Consider the following 14,022-nt stretch of genomic DNA (forward strand, 5'->3'; position numbering starts at 1 on the left):
CTACATTACCATGAGGGTCTAGGCAAGTTTCAGAAATTTTAATTCATGCATACCTGAATATAATATATATGCATAGTAGGTAAATATGACTGGAGTTACTTCATTCTTTGTGTTTCAAAGAATGCTTGATGAATCTCTACTCTTTATCAGATAACTAAAGTAGCAACCTAAGATGCAAAGAAAGCAGAACTCAGAAAGTTAATTAGAACCTGTCAAGAAAAGTAATTGGAGAGGATTGTTTTTTATTTTTCCATTGAAATTAGGTGAGATATACACACAACACATACACTTCCAAAACAAAAATGGACATAGGTCAGATTTATTCCATAATGAAAAAAAAAATTATAGACTTCCCCAAAACACTTATAAAATGCTTTTTTCCTCCCCTGCTGGCACCTTTATATAATTACATTAATTTCATTATTGCTTACTTTGCTTTTAGTACTCAATATTGACCTTGACATGAATTGAAATTATTTTGAGCCCTCTCTTTGCTTAACTTGAATTAAATCTTACCTCTCTTATATCCAAAATTATTTTCTTACATAGCACCAAGGTAGCTGGATCATGGTTTTTGTGTTGTTGTTTTTTTCTACTTCCCTCATTTATTTTTTACTTCTTCATTGTGTTTCTCACAGATGATTCTGGGTCTGTATTTCCTCTGAAATAGTTCTGAATGACTGTTACACCATTTTAAAACACCTTCCCTGTCCACCTTTTCTGGGCATTTTCATATGGCCTTTATAGTTGTTTGCAAAGATTATTCTCGCTATTGGTCATATGTTTCCAGTGGAGAAGTGAATGATCTCATTTTACTTTCAAGAATTCCCTACCTAGGCTTAGAGCACTGGAGCAGCTAATCTCTGGGTTGGAGAATTGGTTCAATTAATCCACACTGAGATCTGCAGACAAGGAAAAATTTCCCAATGGTCGAAGTAAAAGTTTTTAAGCAGAGGAAATATAGTAATTTAATTCATCACTGATTACTTGTGGATTTTCTTTTTGTTCTTCTATATTCATAGTTAGAAGTTTGAAAGTTGTGGGAAGACAACATTTTCTAGAAAATTGATAGCAAACAAGTGGGTGGAGCATATAATTTAATACAGTCTTATAGAGGGCTTTAAGCTCTTTTGTCTTAAGACTTTCCATCTCTGTACATTCATGGTTTATATAACTGATTTTTCTAGAGGAAATATTATTTACAATAAATAGCCTTATTATATTTCATTTTCAGTGCTTAATAATCTTGTTTGTCATTACCTGTGTTGAAATATATACCGAAAATACATAACTCATTTTCTAAAAATATTGTTTTGAGATTTTTTTATCTTAACTAGAGATAATTTTGTGTATTTAAAAGAATAGAATTTTGTTAGGGAGCTTAGAAGGACCTACGTGTGTGGTACTTCATTTTACACTGATACTTATTTGGTGGTATGCTATAAAGCAGTGGTTCTCAAAATGAGATCAGGAAAAGCTGGTGTGAACAAAATCTCTGAATTGTATTTATTATTTCTAAAAATCTAAAGGGATTACATATTTACACAAAATAAGACTGCTAGATTTTATTTGAATATGGCTTTGATTTTAACAGTTTAATGTGGTAATCTTAGTTTGGTGACTGATCAAAAGCTCTAATTGACAAGTTTTTTTCATTAATAAAAAATTACTACGTTTAAAGTACATTTTGGTTTGGTCTGGTTTATTTATATGTGTGTGTGTGTGTGTGTGTGTGTGTGTGTGTGTGTGTGTGTGTATAAAGAATTTGAAAATGTGAATGAGGAAAGGAAAAGGGATCTTTGGTTATTAAACAAAAAGTTGTATACCACTGCTGTATAGCCTATTTGACTTTGGTTATCTTCCTTGAAAAAGTAATGATAATGTGACCACCAATTCAACAAAGTATGTTCCTTTTTTTTTTTTAATAGAAAGGGGAAAGTACTGATAACCTGTTGTCTGTTTTCATTCTTGTTAATTTTATTGCAAAGGGATTTAGTTAGCATAGCACTGGATTAAAATACAAAGATAACTTACTTTCTTTTTAACTCTGAACAAGAGAAGAAAGTAAATTGTTAAACATTTCTTTGAAATATATGCTTTTCATCTACTCAGTCTAAATATTATACATGGCCATTTTGTGACGGTTTTAGCCTGATACCTCAGGAGCCCACATTTTAGAGGGATAAAAGCCACAATAATGTTTTTCATACCATCTTTAGTTTTATATTTCTGTGGAATCGAAATGGCAAAATCTATTCAGTTGCTTTTTACTTTAATCCATCACTAGATGTGACTCAATCCCTTTGTTATTTTTCCCCAACTTAAATTTTAATGCACTTAAAAGATAACTTTCCTTTTTTCTTTCTTTTCTCTTCCTTCTTTCCTCAGTTATTAAGACTGTTTATTTGTTTCAAGGTGGAAGATTGCTATGCTGTGAGTCGTGCCCAGCTTCCTTCCACCCGGAGTGCCTGAGCATAGACATGCCAGAAGGATGCTGGAATTGTAATGACTGTAAAGCTGGCAAGAAGCTACATTACAAGCAGATTGTGTGGGTCAAATTAGGAAATTACAGGCAAGTTTTTACAAGGGCAAAGAAGTATTCTATAATTTTTCAGACACAGATTCATAGTCTGTATACAGACTGCTAGGAGATACATAGAACAACACAAAACTAAAAAGGAAAGAAAAAAATCCAGACCCATTGCCATCAAGTAGGTTTCAACTTATAATGACCTTGGGCAGAAGATTATTTACTGTAGGCTTACCAAGGCCATGGTCTTTTTTTGATGCAGCTGGTTAACATCTTTCTCCCAAGAAATGACCAGTGGGTTCCAATCACTGACACTTTGGTTAGCAGACAAGTGCTTTAAGTCTTGCACTACCAGCACTTCTTGGCACAGAGCTAATTCCTTAAAAAATAAAGAGGAGAAACAGGTTTCTTCTGGGTTTGCAGATAATATTAAGTTCTGAAAGTTGCTTTACATCCATGAATTAGATACTACTAGGCATTGTAATAAAGAGCAAGTCATAGTGAAAAAAGTTTGACAGTTTGAATATATAGTTTTATACTGTACTGTAAAAGTCTGTTTTAAAACGCGGATGTCAGACGAGAGTGAAATCACTGCTTTTCTATATTCAATATCTTATTAGAAAAAAGTACAGAAAAGATGAAAAACCCATTTGCAAATAGAAAATAAACATGGACAAATGCTTAAACACAGTTAAAAGAAATGACACATAAGCAAAGAGAGTTGGGTTGGGTTTTTTCTTCCAATTAACAAATTAGCAAAGATGTACAACAATAATTTTTCCATGTTCAAGGGTGTAGAAAATTGAGTGCTCCCTGGAGAGCAATCTGATATCATGTGACAAAATCCCATCTCTGTATACCTTTTGACTGTGTACTTCCACTTTAAGGTATTTTTCTAAAGGAAAAAAAAATAGGATAAGCAGTTTTATAGTTAAGTTTATAGGGATACTTATTGCAACATTATTTTAATTGTAAAAATTTTAAACATTCCAAATTCTCAGGGCTGTTTGAGATAAATTTTGGTATGTCCATGAGTTGGAATCCACTGCATTGCATCTAACAACAACATCTAGTGTATGTAGAAATACCTGGAAAGTATTTCTAGGTATTTTCCATAATAAAAAGGTAAGATAGGTCTATTTTGTAACATGAAGATACTGTGATCTGTAGTGAAGCCTGTATGATCTTGTTAATTGCCGTCGAGTTGACGCATCACCACCTTATGAACAAAAGGCCTAAAGCCTTTCTATAACTGTCGTCGTTTCTTCAGGTTCATAGCATTTCCAGAGGCATGTGGTTTAAGAAGTGGATACCACTCCTGCTTCCAAAGCCGAATCAATCTGGGAGCTCCACCAAACACTGCCTATAATGGATAGCCATTATGGTGTTGGACGCACCTAGGTACAGTTGCTCATTATCACAGTAACTCCAAGTTACTTCAGTAGAGCAAAGAGACCACTAATATGACTTAAAAGAATGTTCATCCCCAAATCAATTAACATTAGGTTTCTATATTTTCTTCAATTTGTAGGGTATTCAGTTTCAAAGTACAAAACCAGAAATCCTATTTGCTCTGTGTACAGCATTTAATTCTAACTTTAAGCCTGGAATGGACATTTTGATAAAATTTACTTTCATTTTCACCAAAACACAAGTTTATGTTAAAAGCTCACAATATACTCTTCATTTCTCTATGTTTATACAGTAACAAGAAGATAGATTTAGATAAAATGTATTTTTAATACCTAGAATATCAGTATTATTAGTATAAGAAGTAAGATTATAAATTAAGACATTTTTGCCGTATTTTAATTTTAAAAAGAAATACTTATAACTTAATTTAAAATGGGGTTTTTGTTTTTGTTTTTTTTTTCACCCAGCAATAGGGAAGTGTGTGTACAGGGTTTGACAATTAATATATAAGACATCCCTGGATAAGAAATACTTACTTAAGATAGTGTGGAAATTTTAGTATCTACATAAATTTCAAAATATCTGCTTAAGGAAAAATGTTAGGAATGTGAAAATGTATTTTATTTAATGATAATATGTAAATTTTAGTTATGTTACATTTTAAAGAAGTTCAGTCCAGTACAGTGAGTCCTCTGTATGTCCCATATTCATAGAAACAGAAGATTCAGAAATTCCCAGATTAGGAAGACTACAAAACTATTAAATAGTGAAAGTGATCCTTCAGAGTGGAAGCATAAAGAGCCATTTCGATTGTATTAGATATTAGAAGAAATCTGGAGATGATTTACTGCATACAAGAGGTTATCAGTCATATACAAATCATACAACATTTTATACAGGGACAGGAACATCCATGGATTTTGGTATCTGAGTATATTCCAACTTAGAATCCCAGTCAGTGAGATTTTATATGTAGGTCAGGTTCTCCTTGTTTGTTTTGGAAAGATGTCTATTCATGAACTAACATTCCTTTCCAGTCAGGCCCACTGGGCCATATGAAGTTGCTTATTTTCAATAACTCCCCAATATGAAGCTTCCTGAGGTAAAAATGAAAACCTGAAATAGTTCCCAAGAGAACAGACTTCTTTCTGACTGACCCTAGTGAGCACTTGCAGTAATTGTGTATAAATATAATACTTTCAGTTTTAGAATTATACCAAATAACCATTTCTAACCACCTTTGAGGGTAAAACAAATACGGACTACACGAAATAATGTTTTATATTTTAACAGTTTGACCTATAATCTTACCCTTGGCTGCTGTTTCTGTTTGTTTGGTGTTTTGTTATTGTTGGGGTTTTTTTTGGTATTTTTGTTTTTATTACTTTAAATCAAAGTTTACAGACACTTAGGGTTTCCATTCGTTCAGTGCTGCACTTTTCTCTCTGCCCACCCACTCCCCACTCTCCAATTCACACTTCTCCTTGAAAAGAAAAAGAATATTGTTATGCATTCCCTCCTCCCAAGTCCACTCCACTATGCAGCCTTCACTCTGGAATTCTGTAACGACAAGAATATCCATGCATATAACCCTTTTAAACAGTTCTCTCCCTCATCTGTTTCAATGCTTTATACATCATTCCTCCCCTCCTCTGTCTTCCCGCAACCCTGATGTCAGTCCTGTTTTACAACACTGGCCCTGTGCAAATATTTGTCTTTTTGTGACTGAGAGATTTCACTCAGCAGCTCCAGGATCACCCATTTTGCATAATATGAGTTTCTTGTTTTTCAATGCTGCATAGTATTCCATTGTGTGAATATACCACAGCTTCCCTATCCCTTCGTTTGTTGATGGGCACTTGGGGTTGTTTCCAGCTCCTTGCTATTGTGAACAAAGCTGCAATAAACATCGGTGTGCATTTATCTGCTTGGATGGCAGTTATGGTTTCTTTAGGATATATTCCATGTAATGGAATTGCTGGGTCAAATGGTATTTCTATTTGCAACTTTTTGAGACAGCGCCATACAGCCTTCCATAGTGGTTGCACCATTTTACACTTCCACCAACAGTGAATAAGGGTTCCAGTTTCTCCACAACCTCGCCAGCATGCTTTCTGTTCTGTTCCATTTTGCGCCTCTTACTGGAGTGAGATGATAATCTCATAGTTGTTTTGATTTGCTTCTCTCTTAGAGCTAGGGATTTTGAACATTTCTTCATGTGTGTGTTTGCCATCTAGATATCTTCTTTGGTGAAGTGTCCGTTCATATCCTGTGCCCATTTTTCAATTGGCTTATTTAACTTTCTCTTGTTGTGGTGCTTACCCTTGTTTTAAATTAATTCCTCATTCACATGAAGTTTATTCAAATTCTGACCATAAATCTGGGAGCAAGGCAATATCATTATTGTTGTTAGGTTCTATCAAGTCAAGTACAACTCATAGCTACCCTCTGAACAAAAGATCTGCACCCTCTTCAATCCTGCGCTGTCTTCACACTTCATGACACAGAAAAGCCTATTGCAGCAGTCACTGTGTCAGTCCACCTAGTTGAGGGTCTTCCTCTCCTTTGCTGACCCTACACCCTTCCTTGTAACATGTCTAAAGTATGTAAGGCAAAGCCTTACCATTTTTGCCTCCAAAGAGCACTTTGGCTGCACCCTCTCCAAGACATATCTATTTGTTCTCTTAGCCATCCATAGGACATTCAGTGCTTTTCTCCAACACCAAAGCTCAAAGACATCAGTTCCTTTCCTGTCATCTTTATTCATTGTCCAGCTCTTGGATGCATAGCAAGCAGTTGGAAAGACTATGGCCTGAATCACACGCGCCTTAGTCTTTAAACCAACATCACTATTCCTCAATAATTTGGAAAGATCCCTAACTACAGATATTCCCAGTCAGTTCATCTCCTTATTTCCTGATTGCAGGTACCTAGGGTGTATCTTGGAAATTATTTTTGTTATGCATATGGTTATCAATCATATATAAAATAAGAGACTAAAAACATTGTGTCTATTTAATGTTAATACTGATAATTTTCTGTATCACAAAAGCCCATTTTAGGATAACCACAGTTGGCTTGTTTCTAATGTCTTTAGTTTCATCCTTCAATTCATAACTTGCCAGATACTATAAGAAGCTAACAAATATTACTTACAGATGGTTTCATTTAGTGATTGCTAGGGTATTCAGTCATTACGGTATGAAATAGGTGAATTAAATTTGGAAAGAATATCCATAAATTCTACAATAAATTATTAAAATATGTTTGCCTTGGTTGGAGATTCGAAAATGCTAATTTGAATGGAAGTGTTATTATTTAGATCAGCTCATTCTCCAAAAGATTCTCTTTTGACTATTAAAAATTAAGTTTTACCAGGGAGCTCTGGTGGCCTAGTGGCAAGACACTGCACTGCAATCCCAGAGGTAAACGGTTCAAATCCACCAGATGATCTGCTGGAGAAGGAGGGGGCAATCTCCTCCTGTACCAGTCAGATCTGATTTGATGGTACATGTAAAAAAAAAAAAAAAATTTAAAAAAATCAACTTTTACCTTGAAATATAATTTGATATTTTAGTATGTTGAGCTTGGGAAAAAGGAATACTTCTGTAAAATTACAGTTTGGTTTAGAATAGTATTGATAATATTCTGATTCTTAAATTGTGTGATGATGTTCAGTGTTGCCCCGTTCTCATGCTTCATAGCATATACATATGTGATGCATTTTTTTTTAATCTAAAATACTTTTTTTATTAAATTCGATTGGATGTTAGGGTATATTTTAATTAGTTTACATTTGCTAATAATGTTTTTAAGTAGTATATGGTTTGTACGGGATTCTAAATGAAATTGAATTTTCAAGGTATGAGTTGTTTGTTTTTATTTTTCCTACCACCTTCATAAAAAAGCAGTGTGCTTTTCCATTTTCTTAGTCTAAAACTGCTTTTTATTTCAGATGGTGGCCAGCAGAGATCTGCAACCCCAGGTCTGTGCCACTGAACATCCAGAGCCTTAAACATGACTTGGGGGACTTCCCTGTGTTTTTCTTTGGTTCTCATGACTACTATTGGGTACACCAGGGCAGAGTGTTTCCTTATGTTGAAGGAGATAAAAGCTTTGCTGAAGGACAGACTAGTATTAACAAGACATTCAAAAAGGGTAAGTTGAATGCTGTTTATAGTGACTTAACACTAAGACTCCAATTTCTTTTTCAACATCCTTAATTTAATTTACATTTTTTATGTTGACTCAGCATTTGTAAGGCTTCTGCTCATATTTGACCCAACTTTAAAAACACAGTACAGTAAACACTGGGTATTAGAGGAATTTCTTCAGTGATCTTTCAAGAAACACTACAGAGAGATTATTCAGGGTATTGTCTTCATCAAGTGGACCTTTGCCACAAAAGAGTAGTGAAAGCTTCCCACTACTTTTGTATTGAGTTGACAGGAAGTCTTGGCTTTCTTGGTAAGAATAAAGAAAATTAATTTAACAAGGTTAAATTTTAGTACAAGGTCTTTAGGAGGAAAAACCCACAAAAACAACCTGTTCTTCGGTTTATTTAGAAACCTCTGATGAATGAAGTCGAGCTTTTCTGAGGTAGCAGTTTTACAGAGCAGTGCTCAGCTCTATAGTTGTCAGTTTTAGAAATCTTTGAACAAGAATTTTATCCTGTTTCAGAGTTACACTGTGATGGTGATAAATGGTGAGGCCAGAAAAAGAAAAATCTGTAAAAAGAAAATCTGAGCCTAGGAGTAGTGCAGCTGAAAGAATGTAAAGTTACTCTACTAACAATTTTTCTTTGGTTTTTTTGTATTTATGTGCATTGCTTCCTTTTAATGGCAGCATTGGAAGAAGCTGCAAAACGTTTCCAGGAATTGAAAGCACAAAGAGAAAGTAAAGAAGCACTAGAGATTGAAAAAAATTCAAGAAAACCCCCTCCTTACAAACACATCAAAGTGAGTCTTCGCCTCATGAAACATGCAAGATGAAATGCATTACTGTCTTGTTAGTTGGAAGGCATTTTTTACTTAAACAAATTTTTGCTAATTATCATCCAGGGTTCTGGATCAAATGGGAGTATTGACTAGGGGCCATAGCTCACATCTGTTCTGTAAGGATCAGGGCTTTAATAATCTTTCTTTTAAATTAATTTCTTAATTTTAAGGAAAGTTTACAGAGACCTAGGATTTCCAGTCATTCATTGCTGCACTTTTCTCCCTGCCCACCTATTCTCCCTCCATTTCACTCTTCTCCTTGAAAAGAGAAACTCTTTCATTGTTATGCAGTCCCTCTCCCCAAGTTCATGCCACTATGCAGCCTTCACTCTGGACTTCTGTAATGACAATAATACTTATTCATATGTATCCCTCCTAAACAGATCTCTCCCTCATCTGTTTCAATATACATCATTCCTCCCCTGCTTTTCTGTCTTCTCTCAACCCTGATGTCAGTCCCGTTTTATAACAGTGGCCCTATGCAATATTTTTCCTTTTGTGACAGATATTTCACTCAGCATAATGTCCTCCAGGGTCATCCATTTTGAATAATGTTTTGTGAGTTCTTTGATTTTCAGTGCTACATAGTATTACATTGTGTGGATATATGGAGCTTCTCTATCTGTTTATTCGTTTGTTTGTTTGTTTGTTGATGGGCACTTGGGTTGTTTCCAGCTCTTTGCTATTGTGAACAAAGCAGCAATAAACATGGTGTGCATATATATATCTGCTTGGGTGGCAGTTATGGTTTCTTTAGGGTTAATAAGCTTTCTTATATCTAGAAGTGATAAGTCTAATATGAAGGTCACCCAGTAACCAGGTATTTAAAGCTTCCCCTTCTAAAAAGTCCACAGAAAAGCATATTCTGTCTTGTCTTTTGGTTCTGAAATTTGCATTGATTAATCACTCATTTACTCATTGCTTTCAACTTATAGCTCATCCTCCAGTGGGTTTTCAGAGGCTGTAAATAGTGGTTTGCATCCTAGAAATATTAACAATATCATCATTTCCAATCCAGAGATACATGTTCCAATGCAGTACCTATTTTCTATAAATGGTTTTGGTAAGAGGAATGTTGTAAATGTGGATACATTTCCACTATTCCTCCTCCATGTCACGATACAGTGTTATTATTATGAGCAGTTATAAATCCATTGCCATCCTTACTCTAACAATTCTTTTTTTTAAATTTGTTATTAATTTCAGTAAAAATTTACAGAGGCTTTGGATTTCCATTCATTCATTGTTGCACAAGTGATTTGAATCATAAAGCTTCTCTGCGGGAGGACGGGCAATCTCCTCCCATGGATTTGAACCATCAGAGAGGTGGCACTGTTCAGTTAGCAGTGCAACACCTTCTAGACTATGCCACCACAGCTTCCTTATCAACTATTAGGAGGAGGAGAGATATGCAGGGTAAACGGAGAATTCACATCAGGGTTTTATTATATATTTTTCACTTAAGGAAAAGTAATTATTATCCTGACTTATTCATGGAGAAATAAAGATAGGGATCCTTTCTGGGAGACACCACAAAGGTAGGGGGCAGAGTTAAGAATAGGGTGGATGCTTTTGATACTCCTCAGATTGCTGGTGTTTTTTGTTATTAATCTTCTACTTCCCTCTCACTTATGCTTTTGTTTTCTAGGCTAACAAAGTCATAGGAAAGGTACAGATCCAAGTTGCTGACCTCTCAGAGATTCCCCGCTGCAACTGCAAACCAGCTGATGAAAACCCTTGCGGCTTGGAATCTGAGTGCCTGAACAGAATGCTGCAGTATGAGTGCCACCCACAGGTGTGCCCTGCTGGGGAGCGTTGTCAGAACCAGTGCTTTACAAAGAGGCTCTACCCTGATGCAGAAATCATCAAAACAGAACGAAGAGGCTGGGGCCTCAGGACCAAGAGGAGCATTAAGAAGGTAGTCTGAGGGTAAAAGAGGTTGGAACAGACCAGGACTTAATGACTCTTTGAGATGCTTCAAGAGGATATAATTCTAACATAAGGTATATAGGAAATTATGGCAAAACTTTGAAATGTCCCACAGAGAGTTTAGGACATAAATAAAGTAATAATAGGAAGAGGATGAGAATAAAATGTACATGAACTTTGAATGCTCTGTGATTAGTCATAAAAAGAAGGGACATTGGTCAATTTCTATGTGAAATAGATGAAAATAGAGTAAAGGCAAATACTTGTTGTTATGTACTGACAATTTAGAACAGACTCATAGTTGATACGCCAGTGAGCTTTCAGAAGCCATAAATTGTATACAAAGAGACTGTCCATCTTTCTCAGAGTAGCTGGTACAGTCAAACTTTCTGCTTCTGGGCTAGTAACACAACTCCCTACTCTCTGGACCACTAGCGCTCCTTAAAGGCACACTAGAAAAGTTAAAGTACTGTAGTCATAACTAGATTCAGCAGCCTTAAACCTTGAAAGTATGGCCAGATCATAGGCTTCATGAACCTTAATGCTTCATCTCTGACCATCATAATCTCTGCCCTACATATTTAAAGGTTCTAATGACTCTCATTTTAGGTATGGGGAAAATCTGGAAAAAGGTAAGATCCTCATAACTTAAAAATCATCTTTGTATTTTTTGAGGTAGTTGTTCAAAGCAGTCTTTATTGAACACAAGAAATACATATTCATTGTAGAAAGAGTTTTAAATTTAAATAACTCAAGGAAAATGAAAATCAATAAATTCTACTCAACAGTGACTCAAACTTTAGAGTGTCAGTGAGCCTCCTATGGCCCTTGTTAAAAAGCTTCTTAATGAATTGGAGTATCTAGGATGGCCCTGGTATCCATTTTATTTAAAAAAGAAACAAACAAAAAACACAACTCTCCTTTCATTCTACCTCAACTTCCTAGTACCATGACTTGTGTAGCACCTAGAGATAGAGTTACTCAGAGTGTATGGACTTAGTGGCAATTTTAATCTTTTGACATTTTTCAATTAAAAAAAAATTTCCTTTTTAATTAAAAGAAATACCCTCTGCTTGTAGTAAAGAAACATCAAGCAATATAAAAATGAGAGTTATGGCTTCATTTCCAGGGCTTATTCTGTGCTGTATAAATGTCCATTAAAAAAAATACTTAGTATGAATTAGGTGGTTGTGTTGTTTTATTTTTAAATTTTTTTTAAGTTTTTAAATTATTTAATGAAAGTTTACAGAGACTTTGGATTTCCATTCATTCGTTGTTGCAATTTTCTCCCTGCCCACCCTTCTCCTCCAGTTGTCTCTTCTTTTTGAAAAATAAAAGAAAAAATCTCATTATTAAACAATCCCTCCCCCCAAGTCCACTTCACTATGCAGCCTTTGTTCTGGACACCTGTCATGACAATAATATCTAATCATATGTCCCTTTTAAACAGTTCTCTCCCTCATCTGTTTCAATGCAGTATACATAATTTATCCCATCTTTCTCAGTCTCCAACCAAACCCGATGTCAATCCCATTTTACAACAGTGGCACCATGCAGTATTTGTCCTTTTGTGACTGAGATATTTCACTCAGCATCCAGGGTCACCCATTTGGAATACTATTGAATGAGTTCCTTATTTTTCAATGCAGCTTAGTATTCCATTGTGTGACTATACCACAGCTTCTCTAGCCCTTCATTTTTGATGGGCACTTAGGTTGTTTCCAGCTCCTAGCTATTGTGAACAAAGCTGTGATAAACATGGGTGTGCATGTATCTGTTTGGGTGGTCGTTATGGTTTCTTCAGGGTATATTCCACGTAGTGGAATTGCTGGGTCAAATGGTATTTCTATTTGCAACTTTCTGAGAAAGCGTCATACTGTCTTCCACAGTGGTTGCACCATTTTACACTCCCACCAACAGTAAATAAGGGTTCTAGTTTCTCCACAACCTCGTCAGCATTTGTTGTTTGCTGTTCTGTTAAATTTTGCTGTTCTAACTAGGGTGAGAGGATGTCTTAGTTGTTTTGATTTGCTTCTCACTTAGAGCTAGGGATTTTGAACATTTATTTCTTCATGTGTTGTTTGCCCTCTGAATGTCTTCTTGGGTGAATTGTCGGTTCATATCCTGTGTCCCTTTTTCATTTGGTTTGTTTACCTTGAACTTGTTGTGGTACAATTAGTTATTTAAGTATTAGTTCTGGTGTCCTAGTAGCAAGAAGCTGAGCTGCAATCCCAAAATCATATGGTTCGAGGACACCAGCTGCTCCGCTGAAGAAAGATGGGTGGGCAATCTCCTCCCATGCTATTAATTGCCTCTGAAAACCCACTGGAGGGTTAGCGATGAGTGGGTTCCAGCATTAAGCTGGCACACAACAACAACATGGTACCACTAGGTGGGAATGCACCCAAGATGGTAATTCAGGTCTTTTACAGCTCTTGTTGGGGAGATTGGGTACTGACTTGACAGCAGTAAGTTCTACCCTTGAGAGCAGTGAAACCACATAATAGTATAAAATGTAGATCTTCTGAGGCTTTGAGAGCTCATTATGGATATATGAAAAACCATTTAAGGCTTACATTGCATAACACACAAATTTGTCAAACTGTCCTATGGCCTTCATGAAAAAGGAGTGATAGAAAAAAAATAACTGGTGGCCTAGAAATAAGGGGTTATGCTGTGAACCCAAAAACACCTGATTTAAGTCCACAAAGTGCTTCTCAGAAGAAAAAAGGGCAGTTTCCTCCCATGTGATTTACAGCCTCTGAAAACCCACTAGAGGGTCAGCTATGTCTCATTTCCAACATGAGGGCATATAGCAAAAGCAAAAAAAAAAAAAAAACCTGATAAAGTTAACCACACTAGACATCACCTAACAACAGCATGGCATGGCAGTTGTAACTGTTTTTCTTTTATAATATAATTCTTAGAGTTTGTATAATGAATAAAAATAAGGAGAGAGAGAAAAAAAAAACTATAGATGATTTTTTATGGTGACTGCACCCCAATTGAAACCTGTTCTTCCATAATACCAGCTGGTGTTTGTCACTGAACACTAGACTGCCACGAGAAAGGACTGATGTGGGGAGATTAGAGTGGTTCTGTCCAGCTTGAGCCTTTCTACTTTTCTTCCCCTTTGAATCATAAAGTGTGGTA

The 14,022-nt window shown here is 35.6% G+C and overlaps 1 protein-coding gene across 2 annotated transcripts in view; it reads left to right on the plus strand.

The window, feature by feature from the left end:
- The window catches only part of WHSC1L1 (Wolf-Hirschhorn syndrome candidate 1-like 1), a 142,112-nt gene that overhangs the window by 115,725 nt on the left and 12,365 nt on the right, over window positions 1–14,022 (plus strand). For both annotated transcript variants that reach the window (XM_006900287.1, XM_006900288.1), the window contains exons 15-18: window positions 2,416–2,572; window positions 7,899–8,101; window positions 8,789–8,901; window positions 10,589–10,858. In XM_006900287.1, the coding sequence (XP_006900349.1) occupies window positions 2,416–2,572; window positions 7,899–8,101; window positions 8,789–8,901; window positions 10,589–10,858 (743 nt within the window). The remainder of the gene's footprint in view (window positions 1–2,415; window positions 2,573–7,898; window positions 8,102–8,788; window positions 8,902–10,588; window positions 10,859–14,022) is intronic.

Source organism: Elephantulus edwardii, unplaced genomic scaffold (assembly GCF_000299155.1).
Source record: "Elephantulus edwardii isolate Elephantulus edwardi_28Jun2011 unplaced genomic scaffold, EleEdw1.0 scaffold00279, whole genome shotgun sequence".
Taxonomy (NCBI): Eukaryota; Metazoa; Chordata; class Mammalia; order Macroscelidea; family Macroscelididae; genus Elephantulus; species Elephantulus edwardii.